The 25,870-nt window shown below is 42.0% G+C and overlaps 1 protein-coding gene across 2 annotated transcripts in view; it reads left to right on the top strand.

Annotated features, from left to right (window-relative positions):
* The window catches only part of NCAM2 (neural cell adhesion molecule 2), a 1,313,898-nt gene that overhangs the window by 881,185 nt on the left and 406,843 nt on the right, over positions 1-25,870 (top strand). The window contains exon 9 of one of the 2 annotated variants that reach the window (XM_085623061.1): positions 21,049-21,126. The exons of the other annotated variant lie outside the window; for it this stretch is intronic. Coding sequence (XP_085479187.1) covers positions 21,049-21,126 — 78 coding nt within the window. The remainder of the gene's footprint in view (positions 1-21,048; positions 21,127-25,870) is intronic. 2 annotated transcript variants of the gene reach the window in all.

Genomic DNA, 25,870 nt, shown 5'->3' on the forward strand with positions numbered 1-25,870 from the left:
ATACTTTTTTTAAAATCACCATTTATTGCAATCATAGCATAAGTTAGTTGACAGCATTAGTTAATTCAACAATCCTAATTTGGAACATCAAACAACTACGTATTAGACTCCATCATATTATTTCCCTGTCTAGCATCTGTTAAAACACCATTGCTAACACATGAGCAATAATTTGTAGTTCTCCCAAACTCTCCCTAGGCAGTATCCTAGAGATGCAGGGCCTCATTTACGAGGCTAATGCGCCGCCAGTGTTTCACCTTTTTTGATGCATCGCCGGTGCAGTGAGCCTGCCCATATTTACAAGGCCACCTAAAGTCGCCCTACATACCTTTTCATGGCCTTGTAAATATGGGACCCTTTTATGCATTACTCTGCGTAAAAAGGGGCATTCCAAGGGTCTTGCTATGGGTGGTTCCACGCAACATCAAGTAACCTGACACATTCCCAGATATGCAAAGTTTTGTAAAGCTGGGAATGCGTTAGAATCCAGTGGCGCAACAAGGAGAAATACTTTTATGTCTCCTCATTTTTTCCTTATTCTAAACGTGCTGCATTGTGAAGCATGCATAGAAAGAGGACAATGCCATCAATTATTGTTTTTTGTGTAGGAAGGTGTTCCTTCCTGCACAAAAACAATCCCCCCTGCAACGCAGGCACCCTTGCAACATGATGCAACGGTGACTGAGCATTGCAGCCAATTGTGCACCAGTGAAGAGGAAAGCACACAGATCTCAGTGCTTTTAAAAGGACGCAGCTCGGTGGGGCAAAATGGCTTGCAGGGCCACGCAGGGTCATTTGTTTTAGATATGAGACCCACTGTCACTTGGATAGTACTTGCAAATGTGATCTTTTCTAAGTGTAGAATATGGGCCAGATGCCAATGTGGAGACTTAACCTGCGGATGTTCAACTCAAAATCATCATTGGGGACCTACCTTTTCATCAGTTTGTCTGTCAGTCCATCAAAGAGTGTTTCTTTCCCTGCCCAGTAGTAGCTCGATCCAGTCAGTCTTTTTAGGATTGTGCATCAGTTACATCTTCTGCCATATGAGCTGTGCAGACTCGTTGAAAAGTATCATTAGCCAATGATTTAAGTGATTTTGTAAAATTTCCCAGTTCTTCAAGCTTATGAAATATGTAACTTTTTCCCCAACTGTTCAGAGGAACATTGTGGAAGATGCCAAAACTATATAATGGATATTTCACTTATGAAGCCTAACAGGAAGATCCATGATCATTCTGAGATTCATACTTGTCTTGAGAGAAATCAGCTGAGACATATATCTTGCAGTTATTTTATATGAAAGAATCATTCATCTGCTTTGTTTACGTGATCATTTGCCTGGTCTGCGTGCATCAATTCTTGTGATCTACCTACATCATATTGTGTGGTACTCTGGAATTTCACCGATGTAAAAATCTTGGCCTGCAAAGAAAGACATCTCATTTAGTTTTTCACTTTCAGGGACTCCCAAGAACAAGACAGTATCACATTAACTCCTGTATTCCAAGCACACAGTTCACTTGTGTAGATTCCTGAGTTCTTGACCACAGTCAGAAACTTGAATCAGTAGAAATACCTGACACTCCGTGGTATTAATTCGCCTCTCCATCTGTTCCTATTTGTGAGTATCTTGAATGATTATTTGTAAGAAAATGGGTTATTAGAAGCAGAGGATGTGAGTCCATCCCAAGTAATAAGTTCAAAATCTTGTCAAGTCACACATACAAGTTCAATAAATAAAACTGTTCTTTGTAAAAAAAAAATATATTATTATTTCAGGCCACCATCACAGGTTAATACCACCTCAGACAAGATAATAATCATCAGCAAAAAAGACAAATACTCAGAGTGGTACACATAATTAGAGAATACATACATAGAAACCCTAATCATAAGACATATCACACAGTCAGAGAAATATTAAATAGAACAGGAAGAAAGAGGAGGATAAGAAAAAGTATTCTGTTTCATACAGACATTATAGCACTAATACTAGTCCAGCAAAGCCAGCAGGCTATTTCCATTGAAGACCGGCCCAGATCCTTTTTAATCTTAACAATGAGAGGGGGCCTCTGGACTTGGCTAGAGCCGATTCAGACTCGAACACCTGTCTGAGAAAAACCCAGAACTCATTGACATTTGGAGGAAAAGGGTTTATCCAAACCCTAGCGATACATAATCGAGCACATATAATAATAATAGATGGCAGTGACCTCTCATATCGGGTAGCCAGGGATTTAAATCCCAAAATAATTTGCTTATCTGTGAGCCGAAACTCCTGGCCTATACACTCTGCTAGTGAATTAAAGATAGAGTTCCAGAATGGTTTTAATATAGTACAATTAACAAACATATGTTTAAGGTCTGCCGCATAAAGTTTGCATTTCGGACAATACGTCCTATCAGAAATTCTAGAAGTTACCCATTTAGAGATAAGTTCTGCAGTATAATACAACATAAAAATTGTCTTATGCTGCTGCAGCTTCAAACTAACAGAGGCGACTGATTGATCTATGATATCTAAAGACTCCTGTATATCACTTGGAGTAACCTCAGATTCAAGAAGCCGGCTAAGTTTAGCAGATATCTGAACACTATCATCCTGTACTGATGAGATAAATCTTTGGTACACTACACTGATCGAAGTTTTGACAGCCTTCTCATAAATACCAGACAATATTTCCAAGGTGAACAGTATATCTTACATTTTCTGACCGTATAGGAAGTAGTCCCTTATTTGTACGGTTGTATGGACCGCGCTCATCATACAGCTGACCCAAGTTGTAGACCCCCATAAAGTGCCAGAGTTTGCCAACATTACCTTTAAAAAATTCCAGAAGTATTTGGGGGCATATTATCAAGCCAGGCGATAAAATAATCACTGCTTTAGCGGCAGAAAACTGCCGCTAAAACGGCAATAATGGGCTTGATAATATGCTCTATGGAATTCCAAATGAAGCCCATGTTAGATGTCCTTCACATTTAACATGGGCTTCTATTGGAATTCCATAGAGCATATTATCAAGCCCATTATCTCCGTTTTAGCTGCAGTTTTCTGCCGCCAAAGCGGCGATAATTTTATCGCCTGGCTTGATAATATGCCACCCCATAGAATGCTAAAGAGGTACAGAACGTATCCTACAGATTTCCTGCCACATCCTGGTTATATCCCTAACTACCTTAAATCTGACCCTTTTGTAGTAGTTGGGATCTGTAGTTTTGTAGAGCATTAATCCAATCGACGGTCCTCTCGCTTATTGGTAAGCAAATTAAGACAACCCAGCTCCCTGCCCAATTAAAAGGCCCTGAATCCATCCAGAAAAAGCAGATAAAGCAGCCCATAATAAAGTTTGAAATCTGGGAGCTTGCAGCCCCCCTGTTTTTAAGTCAGTTTGATAAGTTTGAGGGCCCTTCTAGCCCGCCTATGCCCCCAGATAAAGCTACCAATGACACCCTCAAGACGTTTAAAAAAAGATCCTGGGACCCATAACAAGATTGTGCGAAATAAGTAAAAATTAATTTGGCAATATGGTCAGTTTAATAATATTACACCTGCCAAGGATGCTAAGAGGAAGCCGATGCCAAAATCGTAATTTAGCTTGAAACCTCTAGAGAAGGAGACAGGGTATCTAGTGAATAATTCAAGATAGTCTGTGTCTTAGCCAGGTTGAGCTTCTATCCTGAAAAAGAGCCAAAAATCTTAGCCTTTTCTGAAATACAAAATATAGCTGAGTTAACAGAGAAAATAGCAATATCAGTCGCACATGTGGTGACCTTCAATTCCATTTCACTCAAGCAAACTGGAAGAATCCCTGGGTTCTGCAACAGATGTCTTATAAAAGGCTCAATGTAGAGAGCAAATGAGATGCCGTTTACCTTAACTTTAGCTGCTGGGTTCCTATATAATTTCTGAACCAAAGAAATAAACTGACTTCCGAGCATAGTCATAGGAGACCAGAGTGCATGCCATGCCACTCTATCGAAAGCCTTCTCAGCATCCAACATGATCATATCGATACGTTTTTAAAATTTACCGGATACGTCAAAGGCTACGATAGCAGTGCTAACATGAGCTGAGGTGTTCCTACCGGGGACAAACCTATGTTGCTGATCAGAAACTAACCTATGAATGAAAGAGGTCAACCACATTGCCATTATTTCAGAGAAAATAATTAGTATCAGAATTAATTAATGAAATTGGGCGATTCGAACCCCTTTCTTCCTCTGGTTTGCCTTTCTTGGGGAATACCACAATATTAGTTACGGACCAAGAAGCATGAGCCTCCCGTCCTTCCGAAAGGTACGTAATGAAATTTGTCAATTTGGGCACCAAAATATCCCTAAAGGTTTTATAAAACTCCAGAAGGATAGTATCCTCTCCCGCCATCTTCCCACAGGACAGAGCCTTAATTGCTTCTTCCACTTCAGCCACCCCGATGTCCCCTTGCAATGCTGCCGTTCCTTATGCATCAAGCTTAGATAGATGACTTACATGTAGGTAATCCTGAAAGCTTAATATAGTAGGGGAAACTACATCCCCATACATTCCTGCATAAAATACTCCTAATTGCTCAACAATATCACTAGGATTTACAAAAAGCACCCCCCTTCTTTAATGCACTTGATGTTAGATCTTGCCTTACTGTCGGAAATCTGAGTAGCCAACAGCCGACTAACTTTTTCCCTGTACTCATACTGCAGAATTCGATGCGTCTGATAGCTGGCTGCTGTTTTCTCTGCTAGCCTTCTATTTAACAATGACCTTACTTCCAAAAGCTTTAAATAAATTGACTGCTCAGCAGGGTCCCTCACTATAATAACCTGGGCATGTTGGCGTTCCAAACCTAAATAATCCAGGTGCCCCACTTCTTGAAATGTACGCCTATTCTGGCTTAGAATGAACTGGAGGGTCACCTCCCTAACGAACGCCTTCATGCAATCCCATGGGCGGAGAGGCAATGCCTTTGCTATTTTTGATATATTCCCTCAATACTAATCTAAGATGCCCACAATATTCCTTTTCATTAAGCAAGTGGCGGGGGAATGAAAAAGCACGTTGAGTAGCTTCAAGTCCTGCCTGGCCCTGTACTGTTAGCAAGACACAATTATGTTCAGATGTAACTTTAGGACATACCTCTATATAAGCATTTTCCAATATAGAACATTTAGTAACAATCATATGAATACGCAAGTATTGCTTGTGTGGGGAGGAGTAATACGTAAACCCTGGTGACCTTGGGAATAGACTCCACCATGCACCATACAATTGATGTATTCGCATCAACTCAAATATAGCCGCCCGAGTCCTGATCATTCTCGCCTGCCTTTTCCTATTAGTAGTGTCAATCTTATAATCCAATAAACACTTAAAATCGCCCATTACCATCAAATCTCCAAACCACCCCAATTATTTGTCACTCAAATAATAGAACATATCAGGACTATCAGTTTGAGGGTCATACCACGCAGATTGTACTTATTTGTCCCAGGATCTATAATTGTACTATCGCCCATCTGCCTCTAGAGTCAGCTGACGTACTTAGAACAGTAACAGCCAAATTCTTGGCTTTCAATATAGCGATCCCTCTAATGGAAACCATCTGAGAAGTGCATATTAAAACATCAAATTCCAGTTGCTTTAGCATAAATCTATCTTAAATGCAAGTTGAGTCTCAGTTAGCCCAAGTATCTGTGGCTTGAATATCTTAAGCTTGTCATAAATCAAATGCTGCTTCCTAGCTTGATTGAGTCCTGCGACATTCCAACACATAACTTTAAGCATTACATAATCTTTTTAAAAAAGTCTTCCTCTTAACCCCATTCCCCTGTAACACTTCACCACATGTATGCTTCCAAAGATTAACTGGCTATTAAACTCCCTCCCTTACCTCACCAACCACCAATCACTCACTCACAAGAAATGCCCATAGCAAGGCAAAATGTTACTCCCAAATACCACTGTGCCCCACCCCCAGTGGACACACCCCCTTACCTGAAGAAGAAATCACCCCCTACCCTGCTGTTGCTGACTGACAACCAATGGAGAGCACTCTTCCGTTCGACCCCCAACCACACCCCCTCAAAAAAGAAAGAAAGGAAAGACAAACCCTCCAGAAACCATGACTGTATATCTATTAAAAGCCCACTGAAAGCTCTCCCCTTGACTAATCTAATGTTCACCCTCTTCTCAAGTTGAATCAGATTGCCATCTAGAAAGTGCTTCTTCTTTTTCTGTCTCTCTGTAAAAAAACTATGAGTGCCCATCTTTAAATATCTTCAGCTGGGCTGGTTCCTGTAAGAAAACTTGTGAGCAAACTGCCATGAGAGGGTCTATTAGTTGACAAAGTTTCCACCTTTTCTCCATTGAAGCCTTACATAAATCAGACCTCAGAAATAGAGAGATTGAATCCAATTTAACGGGGGTAGTAAGACGGGCTTTTAAATAAATTGCCTGTCGAAGCAGAAAATTACCGATATACAAAAGTATTGGATGAGGATGTGATGACCCTCCTTGAACCCCTGATAGTATTCTATGTGCCCGTTGCACCCGAGAGTCCATATCCCAGTCAGCAAGGTCCTAAAATGCCTGTTGAAATAAATTGACCACATATGCCCTTGGATCCGAGCCCTCCCTCCCTTCAGGTATACCGAAGACCCTCAAATTATTCCAGCGATGTTGGTTTTTGACGTCCTCAACTTTTGCCTGTAGAAACAACATCTGGATCTCTTGTGCTTTGATAGTTCTTACAACTGAGGTATTAACTTCCTTGGCTACTGCAACCCGCTGTTGCAAATCCAAAACCTCTGAAGACAATGTGGTGACTAGTGCCTGCTTGATTTCCCGACTGTCAGCTTTGGCTTGTGAATAATATTCTCGAGCCTCTGTTCTTTGAGTAAACAGCGCCTGAAGAAATACGAACAAAGACGGCTCCTCGCGGTCACATGATTTTTCAGCTCCTGACCCTTCCGAGATGCTAGATTGACCTATTAGCAGCGCCGGAGTGTCATGTTGATCAGCCAGCACTGATGGATCCAAGACTCTGTATTGCCCGCTTGACCTGAACTCATAGTTATAGTATCTTGCATAGTGAGATTCAGATTAATAGAATCCCTTCACCCAGGAGAGAGTTCCTAGGAACCTGCTATACCAGGATTGGAAAGACGAGAAACAATAGCCTTGACCTCTCCCTTAGATGACACCCATCGGGGTAGGGGACTTGCTTCAAGTCCTATCTTTGAGCGGGCCCCATCAGGGTTTTGAGTCAGATCCCCAGACTTAGTAGAAGATAGTCTCAATCCTCCACTTCATCTTCCTCCTTTAGTGCCTCTGATTCCTTTGGCTCCCTTTGCCTTCAACGGGGTGCTATCCTTAATTAATTCCATACATTTTTTATCAGTTGGCCCACATGTAACGCCAATGCGGAGCCAAGAGCTGAGACCACTATATCAGCAGGATGCACAGCCATTAGGTTGGTTCAATCCCCTTCCGTGGTAGCTAAAACCCTCACTTATTCAGGGCTAGGGGAAGCAGGGATAGTTGACAGATCATCCTGTAGAACAGACTCTACATCCACATTTTGCAGTGCTCCCCATTATAGCTACACCCTTGACAGTCCATACTTAAAGAGGAAGGGAGAGTAGCTGAGTCTGCCCATGCCAGACCTGTATTCGCAGCTTCGTTTCTAGGATAGGCCGTATTGCCATCATTATCAGCTGTCCCTCTGCTCTCCTGCAAAACAAACATTAGTTCTTTCCCTTTACCTGCCGTATCAGATTGGGGCCAAGACATCTTCCAGCCATCCTGGACTGCCACCAGTAATGTGTCCACCATTTATGATGCTGGAGAACAGCTCTTGGCTCCCCAGGCCTGAAGCAGCAGACCTGCCTTCCCAGACCGTAGCAGGCGCAGGTTGGGTATGCCCAAAGCAGAGCCGGGAGCTGCCTCAGGCACCCAACTGTGCCGAAGGGAAGGTGCCGGGCCTTTTGCAGGTCTGGAGGCACCTGGAAATGCAGAGTTCCCCTGACTGGAAGCTGCGGACTCGCCAATGCGCCCCGTCCCTCCAGAGCAGTGGGCCGCTGGGGAGCCATACCAAAACTCACAGATGCCAAGAAGATGCCAGGAGCAGGCACACGGCGGAATACTGCAAACCACTTCGCTTCTTTGGCATGAAGAAGATGTCCCCAAACCACAGCAGAATAGCTCCAACACATCCATGAGCCAAGTATGCTGGTATGCAGATATGCAGGTATGCAGGTAGGTAAGTATTGCTATGGTTTAGCCAGACATCGTCGCCTTTCTCTTGTTTTTTGATAGAACAGGAGGGGAAATGCCCAGTCAATCAAGACTTCTGCTTTTCTCCCGCTTTCAGATATCCTTTTTGCCGGGGGTGAGAGTTGGATACCAGGAGGCTAGCACCAAATAAACCTGTTTTCAATGCGTGTTTGCTTTGGTGCAGCGCAGACACCCTTAAAATAATGTAAATGATTTAGCATTACCAAAACAATAACAAAGTCAAAATATAACACAGTGAAAATCACACAACCAATTTTGATAAATAGAGGCAAAATCAAATCTAATTTGAAGTCACTGTTTGTAGTGCCCTGGGTCCTAAAGGCAATTTTAGGGAGACCGTGATGGAGGAGAAGTCAGGTACGCCAAGCAGGTCATCCTAATCAAATATTTTTCATATATCCTGTGAAGACTTCTAAAAGTTGGATAGCTATTGGACAAAGGCATGCTGAAGCTTTTGGATTTTGTGGAACAAGGTCCAAGAAGGAATTTTTTTTGTAATTGTCCAAGGGCCACATGAATCAACGAAAATAACTGTCGCAAACGGGAAGATTCGCAGAATCTGCTCTTTTGCGACTGGTATTTTTGCATTTGGGATGCATCATCCCAAATGCAAAAATCGCAATTTAAGGAATCGCAAAAGTTGCGATTACTTAAGTTGCGATTGCATTTAAGGAATCGCAAATTGCCGTCAATCTCAAGTTGATGGTAATTTGCGATTTCTTTGAAAAATGCACTAAAGCTCTAAGTCCCATGTTACACACACACACATGACCTTGGGGCATGTATGTGCGCAACATGTGGATAAATGGAAATTTCAGGGGTGCAACAGGGCGTCCTTTTGGCACCCTTGCACCCTTGAAATTGCATGCGCAATTTCCGAGTACCTATTGGGTACTCGCAAATTGCGAATGCAATTCCCATTCTTTCGTATGGGCCTCTATGCCCATAGGAATGAATGGGAAGCATTTCCTTAATTGCGACTCGCAATTTGCGACTCGCAATTAAGGAATGTGTAGGAGTCAAAAGATTTTTGCGATTCCCAAATGCATAGGCAATTGCGATTCTTTAATTGCGATTCCTTAAAATTCACAATTAAAGAATCACAATTCCTTATTTTGATGCATGTCCACCCAAGTCCATTTGTCGGACAGATATTTTTCATGCCTGCACCCAGTCAAGATTTCTACCTTCAGACTATGGGTCTGATTTAGGTGAAGCATATCTCTTCCACCTTATTACAAGTGCAAAAGGATAGAATGCATTTGTAATAAGGCAGACTGTATATCCCAGTAAACCACTCTCCAAACCCGGAATCAGGCCCTAAGATTCTTTGTTGGAGCTCAAAATCCTGTGGCAGGCCAAACCTGAAGCTGTATGTAACAGTTCTCTCCAATTGGACATCTTTGCCGTGAGACAGCATTGAAGCTCCAGAGGACTTGGAATTCCAAATATGTTCTATGTCCCAATTTTTCAATTTTTTCGGAGTAGTTCCCCTTGGTCTCTGCCTGAGCTTTCAGCAGAGGCCACCAGAAATGTCCAGTCCAGGTCCATTTGCAACTTGTAAGCTTGATGAAAAAGGTCTATGTAGCATGTTTTGTCCCTGTAGCCACACATGAGGTCAGCCAGCTGATTCTTGCAGTCCACCTCTCAGTCCTGGCAACAAGGGAGAGCTAGATCATCCTTCCAGGTCGTCACACAACTCACAGAAGCAGGTGCAGTCCTCTTCTTTTCCTCCACAGGACCAGATGTGTTGTGATGTACTCTGAGGAAAGTGTCAATTTTGTAGGATTAACTAGCCAGCAGATGGCGGAGTCCGCTGGGCATTCCCTAAACACTGTGAATAAAAGTCCCAAAGGACTAAAGTTCTCATTTTTGCAGCCATACTGTTTGCCGTACTGCCAACTATTCCACAGTGCACTATGCAGGGCTATATCAAACAAGACAGAACCGTTCTGCTGTTGGAGGTGCTGGTGTCTTAGCGAGGGGTGAATCTTGTGAAATAAGTAGTTCTGTCCTCAACTGTACCAATCTGATTCTGGGACCAACTCTTCATCCCACAGGCCAAGTATCAAGCAGGATACACCTTACCCTTGGGTCAAATGGCTTCTCTGGAGGACTGGGTGACTTTTTCTTATTATTCCCAAGTATTTGGAGTAATTTCAGTAATTTTGTGTTATCTTTTTGACAAAAGATTAATGAAAATTATGTGATTATGCCCGTTCATGAAATTCTGAGTAGTTTCACACAAAAATGTTGTATTAGGAACACAGGAACTATGAATACTCCTGCTGGCTGCTGCTGTTCTTGTTCTGTTGCATTTAGAATGTTTTCCAAATGCATCCTTGGTCCATTTTGCACCCATCCTAATGCAAATCAGTATTAACTCTGATCCGATAGCAACAGTCGAACCCAAACTGACAGGTCAGTCCCTCGCTGAACAGAACAGAAGCAACCCAAAACCAGTTTCCCCAAAGGTACCCTTGGCATTTTTACAGCTAGAAATGGGAAGAGAATGCCAAGCATGTAAAAGCAATGATTCCTAGAGAACAACTGCTTCATTTTATGAGTTACCCCGGTTCCTTTTAAGAATAAGGGTCAGCCCACTCAATCTCTATGGTTGCAGTGTGATATTAAGTTATTAGGAAATTTCAATACAAAATTCAATCACGCTTCCATCAGACAGTGTGGTTCAGTCATTATCCACCTTCATTTCTGCAAGACCTCACATGAAACTGCAAGGCTGCCAAGTGTTCAGAAGGCTTACGCGTGACATTTCCATGGTTTCAGTGTACTTATGAGTGATATTCAGTGACCAAAAGTGTGACACTTCCTCGCAAGTAAAACTGAAGTACATGGTAAAAGATAAAGATAAATATGTCATGCTTTTGAACAATGAGAACAGTGGCGTATCAAGGAAGAGGAGGTCTGCCTCGGGCGGTACGAGTTTTGGGGGAGGCAGCCTCCCTCCTCCCCCATTTTTACTTGTGTCAACGCCAGCACCTCCCGCTTGAACATACGGCTGCAGGGCGGCCGCCGTAGGGAACCACCATGGGTGGCAACTAGTCTAGCTACGCCACTGACTGAGAAGCTATAAACAGATCCAGAATCTGCTGAAAACTCCTGAAAAGGAAGGTCACTTTCCTACTAGCTCTTCCGAAATCTCAAAATATGAAAAGGTGACTGGTGTACTTGCCTGAGAAATATGTCAAGCCTACCTGCCACAAAACTTGCTGTCCTTGGCATCAGAATCAGGTAATGGTTCATGGTCACAAACATTAGTTTTTTTTTATAGATAATTTAAAGGTGTTACAAGCTTCGTTCGGATGTGCATCCTTGTAGTGAACACTGTAAAAATTATCTTTTTACTAAAAATGTCAGGGGACTTGCGTCTGCCTGACCCTGTCTCGTAAAGGGGACCGACTGACCTCCGGTCGGCGGTACCACCCACCTCATTAGGATGCGACCGAACACTTTTCAGTCACATTCCGGCATTTCCCTGTAGGAGCATTCTTTACGGCAGTAAACCGGCCGCAATACAGGCTTCCATAGGGAAATGGGAGGTGTTGCTCATCCCTGCACCCGTGGCAGGCACCTAAAAGTGCCTGACACAGGGTGCAGGGACCTATGGGGGGCACCATAGGTGCCACCTTTGGTCCCAACTGGAGGCCACACACACAAGGGGGCCCTGCTGGGGGCCCCAAAGCATGCTTTCCAACATGGTTTTCATGTCAGACAGGCCGGCATGGAAACCATGCTGAAAACCGTGCACCGTAATCCCAAGGTCGGAATGGCCCGCCCTTTGGGATTACAAGCTGGGTCTGACTGGCTGATGGCTTCTTGAGCCCATCGGAAGCCAGCCGGAATGACCAGTCAGTTTCAATTCTGAGCAGCCGATACATAATTAGCCGGTTGGAACAATCTGCGCTGGCAGATCCCTGGGGTAAATAGCAAATAAAGTATCTCTTGTTGAAGTTAACTGTGCCCAAAGCAATGAGTGAGGCCAAGTCAATTGCATAAAATTGCCCATTGCAGGCATGCCACCAGAAGCAGCCGAGCATGCTGGCTTGAATGAAAAGTATCGTGAGTGAGGAGCTCTAATTATGCATAACTAATTCATTTCAGTGCAGTGGTGGGAACACCTGCATTAAAATGCATAAGTCTAACCCCTGATGCTTGGTACTTGGCAGGGATGAAATTGTTACATTTATTCAGTCAGTGTATAGGCTCAGACAGAAGGGAACTGGAGGGAGATGACACAGGACATGTTGAAAAACATTGATGTACACTGATTAAAATGTCAAACAATATGTGGTATCAGCAAATATTATAAAAAGTGAAATCCTGCATAGAGACTGGGTAGAAGTGATCTGCATTTGTGGCATCTTTTGAATATGGTAGCTTTTGTTAAGATCCCACTACTTTTCTGGTCAAAGTTACTAATAAAAGCCAGTAGAAAGGTAGCCCATGCAACATTTAGTGATAACACTATGGATCTGTTTCTCACCCCTCCAACAAATGTCGACATTTGTATTTTATGTTTGAGTATTGTTAGACTTGGCATCCTTGGTCTGGTTTCCCCTGACTTTTTCTCTCTGCCTCCTGTATTTTTTAAACCATGCTGGATTTCGTTTTTGCTGGCTTAGGTGCTTTGGGCACTTTGCCACTGCTGCTCAGTGTCAAAGTGCAAGTGTTCCCTGTGTAAGTGGTTATTCTGATGAATAATCCCTGATTGACATATTTGATAAACTGGTATGTCCCTAGTAAAGTGCACCGAGTGTGCCAGGGCCTGTAATCAAATGCTACCAGTGCACCCCACATCTATCTCTGTAGAAACATTTAATTGACAAAGCTGTGTCTAATTCATTTTGACCACCATTTACAAAATTTGAGCTCTTTATGAGCCATATTCATTAGTACCAATATAATGGTTCTGTCCCTTATGTCTCTGATACAATGGGATCCAACAATTTGCTCTGTCTTCACGATCAGTCGTATATTGGTGACTCGATTAAAGCAAAACCTTACAGTTCTTGTGCCCATTCTGGGACTATTAAGAGGGGGCTTTACCATGCTCTTCAAAAATCTACAATCCTGAAGATGGTCTCATTGACTTACAGTTTCAGAGACTGAAACGTCGACGAATGTCCAATTTCCTCTGAAATAAGCCATTATTAAATGTATCAATTGTAACTTTGTTCTACTGTGTTAGACAGTTTAAAATTGTATACATAGGATTTGGACGGTGAACACATTGACTTATGGTCCTTCAAGATTTGTAAAATTTATTTATAACCGCTGTTAATGTGTTCTGTAAGATTATTTTTTTTGTGAACTCCTTTGTATATACAACATAATTTTTTGTAATATAAAAAAATGAATTTACACACATTGTTTTGAATAGTTTTTTCCTTTAAATTATACTTTACCACCTTTTTGATTGATTTTTGAATAACTGTGAATTTTATTTTTTATGTAATTTATAGACATATTGAATTTGGAAAAAAACTAAATAAGTGTATTTGTGCGAATATATCCCTGCCGGGCACGCTTAATTGTTATACTAGTGGGCCTGTAGCCCTGTAAAAGCATCTCCGGCCTGCCACTGCAGTGTCTGTGTGCAGTTTTTAAACTGCTATGTCGATCTGGCAAGTGCAACCACTTGCCAGACCCTAACCATCCCTTTTCTTACATGTAAGAGACCCCTCAGGTAGGCCCAAGGCACCCCTCACGGGCAGGGTGCAGTGCAGGTAAAAGGTAGGACATGTGCAGGTGTGTTTTACATGTCCTGGTAGTGAAATATTGCCTCTTTGCTGTGTGCTGTGCTGTGCTGGGTTAGCCTGCAGTTGCTGCTTCTCCCAAGGAACTTTGCTGTGAACACTGCTTGAAGAAGAATCTCCAAGGATTTATGTGTGCTCGCTTCCTGTTAGAAGTCTCAGGGACACAAAGACTTCACTGCAACCCACTGACCAGCAACTGGACTCCTGTGTGGACTCCTGAATTCAAAAGAGCACCAATTCCAGTTTCTGGGCCCTGAGAATTGTGTGGTTGGTTCTGCAAAGCAAGAAAAGCAACTCTGATGCCGTCAGTGACGCCGCTAGTGATGCCACCAGTGATGCTCGGACCGGCAGTGAGGCCAGGAGCACTGCTCAGGAAGTGCACAACGTATCGCCCCACCTGCACCACAGCTTTGACGCCCCTTGATGCCTGCTGACGCCTGCAGTTATCGGCCTTCCCGACGCCAGCACTCACATTGACACTGTCACCACCAGTGACTGCATCCCACAAACTCTTTTGCTTCGCACTTCTTCACTGGAACCGATGCCTAACCGCCGACACTGCAGACTTCCCTTGTCCTGGATTCAATGCCTCACCTCATCATGAACTCAACACTTCACCTCCGCCGTGGCAACCAGGGAACCGGCCTCGACCTCGGCACCGACTACTCACCTTCATGACGCCGCGCATCATCCATAGACTTCATTTTGCAAAGTACTGTTGTTTGGGGGTCCGTGTGACTGTGTGCCTGATGCCACGCACCTCGTGGTCGGCGACCTACTTTGGATTTATGCCTGTCATGACATTGTATTAGCCCCATGTGGAGCTATTTTGTTTCTACTCATTCTATTTTTGCAATGACTGTTCTAAAGTGATATTTTGATTAAAAAAATGTTATTAGATTATTGTTGGTTTGGTCTTGTTTGGATTAGATAAAGATACTTTTTTTTTGTAAACTGGTGTGTTGTCCATTTGTGGGGTTTTCATTGTGTTACTGTGTGTCTTGAGTACAAATACTTTACATATTGCCTTGGGGATAGGCCTGTCTGCTTGTTCCAAGCTACCAAGGGGGTGAGCAGGGGTTATCTAAAGCGTGTATTCTCCTTACCCTGACTAGAAGCAAGGGTCCCTACATGGACAAAGGTTCATACCTCTGCCAATTAGAGTCCCCAATTTCTAACAAGTACAATAGACAATACTTGTCGAGTAGTTTGACGTGGTGGTAGCAGGTAGATCATATTGTATGCTTTATTTTACAACATAGGAATGTGTGCTATTCAGAAGGTTATAATGTGTTTTTTGCTTCTGTTAATACTGGGTGATAAAAGAAGATACATTTCATGAGATATTGACAAATACAGTACTAGAAAAGGTGTGTATCTAATGAGAGCAAGCATTTTGGGCACAATTTTCAGGGCTTAAGTGTCCTGTCCATAGAGGCTCAGCATAAACGGTTGGTTCTTGCCTTTTAAAAGGTATATATATAGAGAGTGGCCTGTATGTGTTTGTGTTATTGTAATTGGAACATAGATGGAGAGAGTGGCTCATTTTCTACAACGATTCTTGAACACAGATGACCAAATAATTACAAGATGGCTTTTTACAATTCGGATACCCCACTGGAAGACCACAGGGTTTAAATCTTGCAAATAAGGATTACTGAAAAGTTGCCCAGATGATTTCAATATAACTTCCCATAAGCTGGCCATTTTTCACTTTAAATATGTCTATAGCCATTGCACTACCACTGACCTTCTCCAATAAAAATGTACCAGTCGTTTAAAAATGGGAAAGTGTTGTCACTTAGTTGGACTCGCAGCATCTCCTGTAGAGTTTTTAGAGGGATTGAAAATGCTCATCTTTTCAACTATATCTTTAAGTTTCCTGAGCCTCTGTTGTTATTATTCCTTTTCGCTATTCAGAATTTGTTTAGCATAGAATCATTTATTGCACGTTAACCGTGAATCAGTTTGGTGTGAATAATGATCTTGTAGAGCAGCTAGTTTGCTGTCCTTTTTCAATGGAGACTATAGCGTAACCAAGAGTAATACTGTTTTTACACTGTCTATCTTCACAATCCATCAGAAGTTAATTCCAACGTGGAATACAACAAAATGGGTACACATTGGCAGATAAAGTATGCATATATACACTGGATTTGCCTCTGTGGACAATTTGTGTGCAAGAGTGACACCAAAACTCTAGTACAATTGTGTCACATAATCCAGCAACCAATGTTGCTGCACTGTTTTGCGTGAAGGTAGAGAACAGGAAAGTACCATATCTACAAAGATATGGCACTGTATCTCTTTCTCCTGTGGTGTCCCACTTTGAGCCTGCTTTGTGCCACACATACACCGTAGCAAATTTGGAAAAAATAAAGCTATAAAGCTATTTCTCCTTTTCAAGTCCAGTCTGGAAGAAGCCAGATTTTTGGTGTAAACCCTCTCTACAAATGTTAGTAGGTAGGGGTTTGCATTAAAAAACATTGATGGTTGAATGGAAACACCCATATACCACTCATTCTATCACCCACCGATGCAAAGCATCACAAAAACAGTGTTAGCCCTACTTTGCTTTATGTTAGGGTTATTTTCCAGCACAGATCAATTTTTGTGCTGGAAAGTAAATCCCAAATTTGCATCACTGTTTTGACAGAAACCTGGCTCAAAATGTAAATAAAGCTGCCCCTCTATGTCACATGTTGTTTAAGAAACATTTTCCATTGTATGTTATAAAAAGGAAATATATGGAAACCATTGTCAAAGTGTTGCATAACCAGTGTCAAACCGTCTCCCATTACAGCTGGGTACCCAGTAGGCCTGGGCCAAAATTCCGTTCCGTTCGCGGAAATTGCGATAATGTGGCATTTTCGCGTTCCACGGAAAGCGCGAAAATGTCAAAATTTCTGAATTCCGCAGCTTAGCGATAATTTGTTTCTTGCTCGCGCTGTAAAATAATACATTCTCGGGTGTGCGCGATCGCCTTACCTGAATCCCCGCGTTCGCCGATAAGTTTTCCCGATCCAGTCGCGTTCTCCACGAGATGTTGGATTGTTGGTAGCCATTTGCGCTGTCTCGCGACAGTTCGCGCCCGCAGTAACGTCATGCGTTGCGCGATCACGTCTTTCTTTTCGCGATCATGTACCGCGAGACAAGTGAAAACAAGATGGCCGCGCCCGCGAGCAACCGCATGGGTAAGTTGGCGAGCCGCGACCACGAAGAAAATACCGCGAAAAGGCGGGAAAAAAACTTCTGCATCTTCGCGATATTTCCGCGTGTTTGCAGAGATTTTTAACATTTTCGCGATAATTTGCGAAAGTGAATTTCGCAAATTCCACCCACCCCTAGTATCCAGATGCCTCAAGTGCACTTTGTAGCCTCTCATGAATTAGCCTTTGGAAAAATATCCCTTCTGTATCATAGAGGAACATGGCACTAAGAGCACTTGAAAAGATGGCTGTAACTTCTAAACATGATGTATGTTGCCAACAAGTCATATGCCAATAATGATAAGATGGTAAGAAGGGAAGTTAACACAAAATGGCATATTCCTAGTATTTCACTTGATGTCTGTTCCCATGATATAAATGTTAAACATGCCATCCTTAGCATGGTATTCCCCCACATTTTTTGCCTTACTCCCTCCTGTTTTGTTAAATGTGTTCCTGTTTACTTTAGCACTGTGTGCACTTTACATTACTAACCAGAACATGATAAAATTGTCCTACATCTGATTCAATTTACTTGTAATTCCCTAGTAAATGGTACCCTGGGGCTCGGTGGGGTCATGAAGGGCCATCCTTTCAGGAAGTTTGGGGGAGGAGCTGTAACTTGCCCTACTCACAGTACAAAGGGACTTGCCTCCAGCACACATAAAGGGACCTGACACCTGCCTTTTGTCACCCCTGACAGCTTTAAGCCTTGACAGTGGAAGGGAAAGGACTTTTCAGAAACAGGTGTGGGGGTAGTGCAGGAAGCACTCCCGCACATAGGCTGGTACCAGGTGTAAATATTGGAACCTCGGAATCCCTCTTCAGATTACTTCTGGACCTGTGGATGACTCAGAAGAAGTTCTGCTGGAAGGGCGGTCCTGCAGCTCTGCTGCCTGATGAACAAAAATTGGACCTTCTCCTTATACACAGGATCATCAGAGGGACTTCAAGGGCTAGCTGGCTGACCTCATGCGTGAGCGACATGGGCACAACAAGCTCCAGAGGCCCCTGCATCAGTGCTAAATTTGAGCCAGAGGTTTCCAGTGCTCAGCACCGGCATTTAATTGATTACCGGTGCTCATCACCAGCACTTAATTGTCATCACCATGCTTATGACACTCTGCAACATGGTGTCACTGCTCATCTAATTTCGAAATGAGCAGAACAGCGGTTGTTTATGACTACATTATACATTAAGAAATACTACTACCTGCCTCCCCAGCTATTTCTTTAGCTATGGGGACCTGGAATAACCTGAACCTTCGCACTAGCAGGTGAGAGAGATGGTTAGTAGTTATTTTGGTACCGTCATTGACAGCGATGGCGAGGCAATGGGTGGTGCAAGCTGCAGTGACCTCCTGGTCAGGGCCCTGGCATTTATGTTTTTACAAATCAAGCAGTGCCTGCATCCTATCTGCCTGGTACTGCTGAATCCTGCTGGAGTGAGTCCTTGCTCACCACAGTACTTACCTTTGGTGTGGTGCTAACGTGGCCTCCTCCTACCAAAAGCCAAAACCTAGGACTTGAGAACATTTTCAATAAAAGCTGTGTTGAGAACCAGCCGGAGACCAGACCTAACTGTAAGCTGATGTGATGAAGGTGCATCACCAGTGGGATTGACTTTGCAGCAATCCCTTCTATGTTCTACTCTGCAGCAGCAAATCATCTTCAGTGGGACCTCTCGATGACAGTATCCCACCTCGTGGAGCCCTTTTTATCTACAGCCCACAGCCTCATCCGAGGAATATGGACTCCAGAAAATCTTGTAAGTCCGAAGGTAGAAATCTTCATCAGGCTCGACGACGACTAGACCCCCCATCAACAATAATAAACTACTCAGCCTGAAAACCCAGCTTTTCCCATTCAGATCTTTATCCACATCGTCAACAGCTTTACCAAGAATTCGTCCAGCATCTCCCCATTGTCGACAACTTCTACTTGGGTTCAACCTGCTACCTGGCCCCGCTGAGTTCTTTACATTCTTTAAGAAATATTCAGAATTTCTGCTAGGTCCGAAGGACAATCTTGACCAAGGAGAACCAGGTGCCTGAATCTGACCTGCGCTGCATTGTGGTGAGCCTTAACTTGTGACTTTGTCCCAGTCTTGCACGACCAGATTCCTGAGGTTGGCACTTTGATATTTTAGGCACTAGTTGTCACTAAAACTTTAAAAATTCATAATTCTGGTTCAACTGATTGGATTTAATTTGCTTTCGTCTCATTTTATTAATTAATATATACACTGTTTTCTAAATTGATATGGGATTTTTCTTATTGTGTTTTTTCTTTATTACAGGGTGTGTGCTGCATAAATACTTTACACATTGCCTCTAAGCTAAGTCAGGCTGTTTTTGTTTCAAGCTGCCAGAGGGTTAAGCACATGTTAATTTAGTGACTTTTTGTAGTTCATCATGACAAGCACCGAGTTTAATATTTGAGTGAGGCTTCCACCCCTGTCAAATAATAGAGCAATGTCTTGCATATAGTATGAGTAATACTGCGATAATGTTATACTTCATAACATTATGTCATTTACATAATGGAGTAAGCAGTTTAATAAATGGTACAACAAACACATAACTTGTTAGGTAAGAAATGTTTCTAAAGAAAACAATTTGAGGACTGGCAAAAAAATCCTTATTACACTACAAATCTGCTACTGAACACTTGCAGCCCAAACCACAAAACTCTTCATAAGAATACATTTGTTGCTGTAGAAGGTTATCCGCCAAAGTATTCTACAGTGCCTGCGACTGTTGAGGTTTACCCAGTATACTTTTGAAATCTTTTGTGAATCCTAAAAACGTGGAGTAAATTTTAGATATAATAAAAAAAATCAGGCTCTCAATTTGCAGTTGTTTTCTATGTTTGCTGTGGTGGATGATTCCATTGATTGTATTTGTGATCTAAAGGCCCTGTCATTGCTGAACTCCTGATCGAGGATCAAATGTACTACCTTTTGGCACAGTGCAGAAGCAACCAAAGCTGCTGTATTGCAGCAAAAAAACAAAGCAGACTAAGACATTGAGGCAATTACCTCTTTCCCTGGCTTGGCACACTTTAGGCTGCCATATGCCAATACTCACATCCTTGCACTGTAGTGCAAGAGTGTTTGTGTTCTATCAAGCATAGGTTCTGTACTGGAAGGAGAACCTTAAAATATAAAACGTGCATTTCAGCACACATGCAAAACTGGGGAGGTGTGGAGACTTTTAAAACATGCTCCACTGTTAGACAAGGCCCTAATTTGTGGGCTCAGATTTCTCCCTAGAGTAGTTAGTTGACAGGACTATGTGTCAAAACCCTGCAGTGGTTCTATAGGAATGTCCACGTACCACTCATGGGATGGCCTCTTGACACAAAGTAGGACATAGCACTACTTTGGGTTGCTTTAGACAACCCTTCAATGCAAATCATAATTGTGTACAAACGTATGTCCCAAGAAAACACTATGCACTGGGTTTGCATTAGTTTTTGTGATTCAAACCTGGTGTAGAGTGTTAGTAAAAGTTCCCCATAGTGTCCTGAAGAAATGGATGGAGGTAATGTGTTACGTTGATATTGAAACAGATAAACGTCACATAGTATCATCAAATGTTTCTCACTAGAACTGCCCCTGCAAAACAATTTAACTAACCATTGCCACAGTGAACTTGCATAAATGCCTCACATTGGTACATAGGAAGTGCCTTTATCTGCTTCTGGTTGTTTGCAAGTCATCACTTCCTTTATTCAATGCGCAGAGTGGCTTTTTTTCTTTCAGCTGACGTGTGCTTTGAATAAAGGAAGCGCTGATGATCACAATACTGCTGGCAAAGAAAAGCTGCTACTGTGTAAAAGGGTAAGGAATTTCACCTATTTTTTCACGGGAAATCATAAATATGCTTTTGTTCAGGTCACTCCATTAAATACTGTGATATGTATATTCTGTTATTGAAATACATGATTTGTAATTCAGAGGAGGTTGGGATTAAGGGCGTTTGTCACATTGAGAGAAGAAGCAAATTATATGGGAGCAAGTCTGTTTACGGAAATTACGTATGCATGCATAAATGCACACCTGTTAAATTTGTTTGTGCAAAAAAACAAATCTCAACTTTATGAACATTGAGGCTGTCATATTTTTCAAGGAGTACTCTACTTATGTTCTGTAATTCTAAAAGAAAGTTTGGAATTTATTCCATACATATGAAAAAGCCTTCAGGAATAAATATTAGGAGGGCTTGATTAACAAATGTAACGTACAGTTTTGAATAAGTTTACTACTTTTCACTAGTGACAACCTGCACTTTTGTAGCAACTTACACTTTAGTAGTACGCTTTTGTGGAAACGTATACGTGTAACTTACACATTTGTAATTACTTACCCTTTTGTAGTAACTGATACTTTTGTAGTAAGTCCAGCACTACACATGGCCAACCACTAGTACTGCAACACCCTCCCATGGAAAATAATCAAGGTAGGGAATTAAAGTAAAAAGCCATTGGAAACATTGTTAAAATACATTAGATCATCCAAAATAGTTAAAAACAGTAATTGAGATAAATTAAATAAAAATATATATAAATAATATATTTTTTATGGCAATTTCTCTTTTTAAAAAAAAACATAATTTTACATTAAATAGTATTACATTTTGTATATTGTAGGGGTCTTTTCCTCTTTATCAGAACGCCCTAAATTCTTTTGTCTGTGCCTGCAGAAATCTTGCTATTGGTCTAGGAGTAAGAAGAGTGTTCTCTGCCACTTCATGTGCTAAGGAGGCGTCTGCTGTAATAAAGTTTGAACCAGTATTTGTTGAGGCATGGTGAATGTGCTATCACCTCAAACTCAGCCTCTCACCCTTTCAAGAGCGATAAGTTGAGTACCATAAACAGGGGTAACACTAAAATCTGTAAATTGCAGCGTCTGAAACTTTAGAATTAGATGCTACATAAAAACAAATTATGGGGCATATCAACAAGCAGGCGCTAAAAAATTATCGCCGCTTTTGCGGCCGTTTTCGGAAAAGCGGCGATAATTTTATTGCCTAATCAGCAAGGTCACGCTAACGCGTGAAACCTTGCTTTAGCATCAGGATTTCTAACGCCCAGCTTTGCATCTCCAATGAGATGCAAAGTGGGCGTTCCTGACCTGGCATGACAGGAGAAATGTCGCTAAGCGACATTTCTCCTATCAGGAAGCCTAACGCTATGAAGCATAGCGTCAGGAAAAGTTTCGATAACACCTGTTATTGCTACTTTCCTTACGCCTGCTTCAGGACTGACTTATCCATGATATCCTATGGAAGGAGGATATCATGGCTAAGTTTGTGAGTCCCTATCAACAAGCTAACGTGAGATTATCGCTGGGTTTCCAGCGATAATCTCACGTTAGCCAGTTAGCGCCAGGATTTTTATTGCTGATGAGATAAGCGTTGCTAATAGCACGCTGTCTCAGCGATACAAATCGGCGCTAGCCGACGATAATTATCCTGGCGCTAAGTGCGCTCAGCGATAATCATCGCCGGTTGTTGTTGATATGCCCCTATGCTCTTTAGATTTGCTCTGACTTTAAATGCACTCGTGCAATTTCAAGCACTCATTTGCTTTTGTTTCCCTGCACTGTTAGTGTTTCTATATAAATGATTAGTGATCTATGATACTGGTTGTGGTTGGAGAATATTTAAAACTCCCATAAAATGTTGCCATTAAATATGAAGTAACTTTTTACAAAGCATACTGACCGAATGAATTGTATGAGCACCAATGGGCACCAACCTTTACAATTTTTCATCCAAACACCCTTCAAGTGAAGAATGCTGCGATGGAAAACTACAAATTAAAATACACTGTTTGCTTAAAAACTGGCCTAATGTGGCATCGTTTTTTCTAAACATTCCGGAGATGAAAACTCCCACCAAGCGACAACCGTAAAGACAGAAACATATCACTGAAGGGTCTTCCTGGTATGTCTCTAAAAGAATAGGATGTGCCTTTAGTGCTCTCTACATAAGAGATTACAAACCAAGAGACATAAAGAAATCAATCAGTCTCATTTTGCCACCTCTACAGTTTACACAGCAAATGCACACGACCTATTAATGCATTAGCACAGCACCGTAAAATATTCAAGTTGAATATTTACCACGATTATTAGAATAAAGCAGAAATAAAATGGATGTACTATTTCTCAGACTATAAGCAAACCTCCATGAACACTCACAAGCCATATATTGCTTAAAAATGCATCACTCATTAGAGATAAATAAAATCTGAAATAATTTATAAGTATACGTTTGTGTTAATTTACAAAATAACTAACTTTTGCCAACGTGATTAGAAGATTTTGCAATGTTTTGTTTACATTTACATTCAATGAGATGTGCAATTATTGTTTTGAAGGAACATATTCTCCTCTTTAATATATTTATGTGCTTAGATATTGTTAGGTGCATTGCAGCACATTGACTCATAAGGCAGGTTCAGAGAGAATTTGCTGTAGCTTGCTCTTGGAGTATTCCTTGCTGTCTCCTGAATTCCATGAGTTAGCCAGACCTAGTCTGGGTTTTCTCTTGGAATTGAGGAGTATGCCAAGGGTATTTCAGAATTATACACACTTACTAACAGAAATATCTTTGTGAAATGAGTCCTAAATGCTTGGTTCTACAAGACTGCTACTTTAGCACAGAGTTTATTCTCTACACATTTAACTAACTCATGGATCATGGAAGAACTCTTCCTGCCCACTGGGCTCTTGGTGAGAGCAGTGGCGGCTCCTCCGCAATGGCAGATGAGCGTCGCCCCACTACCTGGCTCAGAGCCAGCAAATGCAAATTAAAACGATGTTCTTGCATAGTTTTTAATTTACATTTGCTGGCTCTTAGCCAGTGCTTTTGGGAGGGGCGGGCCGAGGTATGGGAGGGGTAAGGAAGAGTGCTAGTGCACTCCACTCCTTAAGTGCGCATATGTGTTTTGGATGACCGTCTCAGGCTGACCAAAACACACATGCGCACTGCATTGAGCAGCTGGGCTGGAGAAACCCTACAGACTCCCTGTTCTGAGCAGGGCATCTTTTCTGCCTGCTAAACCAATCCCTGCTCTGCTGCGTGGGGATTAGACAGGGAGTCCGTCCCAGGGGCTGTTGGGACCAGCAGGCAGAAAGAGAAGAGCCGGCATGAGAAGACACAACGCTGGAGTTGTCAGTGGCAAAAGGTACGTTTTTTTTTATTCAATTCCTCTGCGCAATGCACCCCATGCGACCCCACGCACCTCAAAACCCTTCATTTATGGTGGTCACCCCTGGGTGTGAGTAGGTTCAACCCTTCCCTGAGATTAGATATACTCACATGAAAATCTGTGTGAGTAAAACTTTTTATGAACACGTAAGCAACTGAAGTGAATTTAAAGTGTGATTGTGTACTTGTATAACATAATATTGTCATAGTTCACAAAGTAATTTTGGGACTAATTTTATGTAATTGGCTGATACGCAGATGCTGCATTGTGCTATTCTTTTTAGTTATACCTTCAGTCTCAGATTTATATTTGACAACAATGTGTCCCTTAAAACTTGGATTCACAATACAGCACGCGCTTATTTCATCAACATTTTTTATGAAAAAATTTGGTTTAAGTGTCTCACAACAAAACTTAATCTCATGCAAAACCTTTCAATCTGCGCGTCATTTCATCCTGCTATCCCGATCTTATTTAGAAGCCTGTTATGAACCTTTTCAATTCCCAGTGTTGTACTTTATTCAGATTTCATGTCAAAACACCAATGTTTACCAATGCTTAGTTTTTTCTCCATCTAGCAACCTGGCCTTTTCTGATCACATCAATAATTCAAGGATCTCTTGGTGCTTCCACTATGAATTCCACCACTAATCACAGCTTGGCACTCTTATTGATGTGTATGATTTCCCTACATCCAGACACATCAAAATGAGGAGAAAATGACCCCACTGAACATATTTTAGGGTAGTCCCTGGAGCCAATTCCTATTGATGTATGCACTGAATCCCATGGGACCACATAATCAATTTTTTAGGGATATACATTTGGGCGAGGATGTCCATCTTTCATCAAATGGTTACAACCATCTGTTCAGGTAGTATCATTTGGAGAATAATATTGTTTTTCTTTACAACTATCTCCTCCTCACACTCTCATCCATGGTCTACGTTGCAAGTCGGAGCAGCGCTCATGTCTTCGATGCAGACTGCTTTTAAGTGAATAGCCTATTTTTGAACTACCATCTTGAAGTCATATTTTCGATTACAGTATTGTGGATTTTTGTCGTTTGTGGTCTTGTGTTAAGTCTATATAAAGAATACTTATTTTTATCAAACCTGTGTGGTGTCCATCTGTAGTGTTTTCGCTGTATTACAGTATGTGTTCACAGATGCTTAACACACTGCCTCTGAGATAAGCCTGTCTGCTCGTGCCAAGCTACCAAGGTGGTGAGCAGGGGTTTTCTAAGAGTGTAATCCCCTTTCCCTGACTTAGAAGCAAGGGTCCCTATTTGGACAAGGGTGTATACCATTGCCAACTAGGGGCCCCAGTTCTAACAGTCCCCTTTTCAGATCACAAAATACTTCAGG

Source organism: Triturus cristatus, chromosome 8, assembly GCF_964204655.1.
Source record: "Triturus cristatus chromosome 8, aTriCri1.1, whole genome shotgun sequence".
Lineage (NCBI taxonomy): Eukaryota > Metazoa > Chordata > Amphibia > Caudata > Salamandridae > Triturus > Triturus cristatus.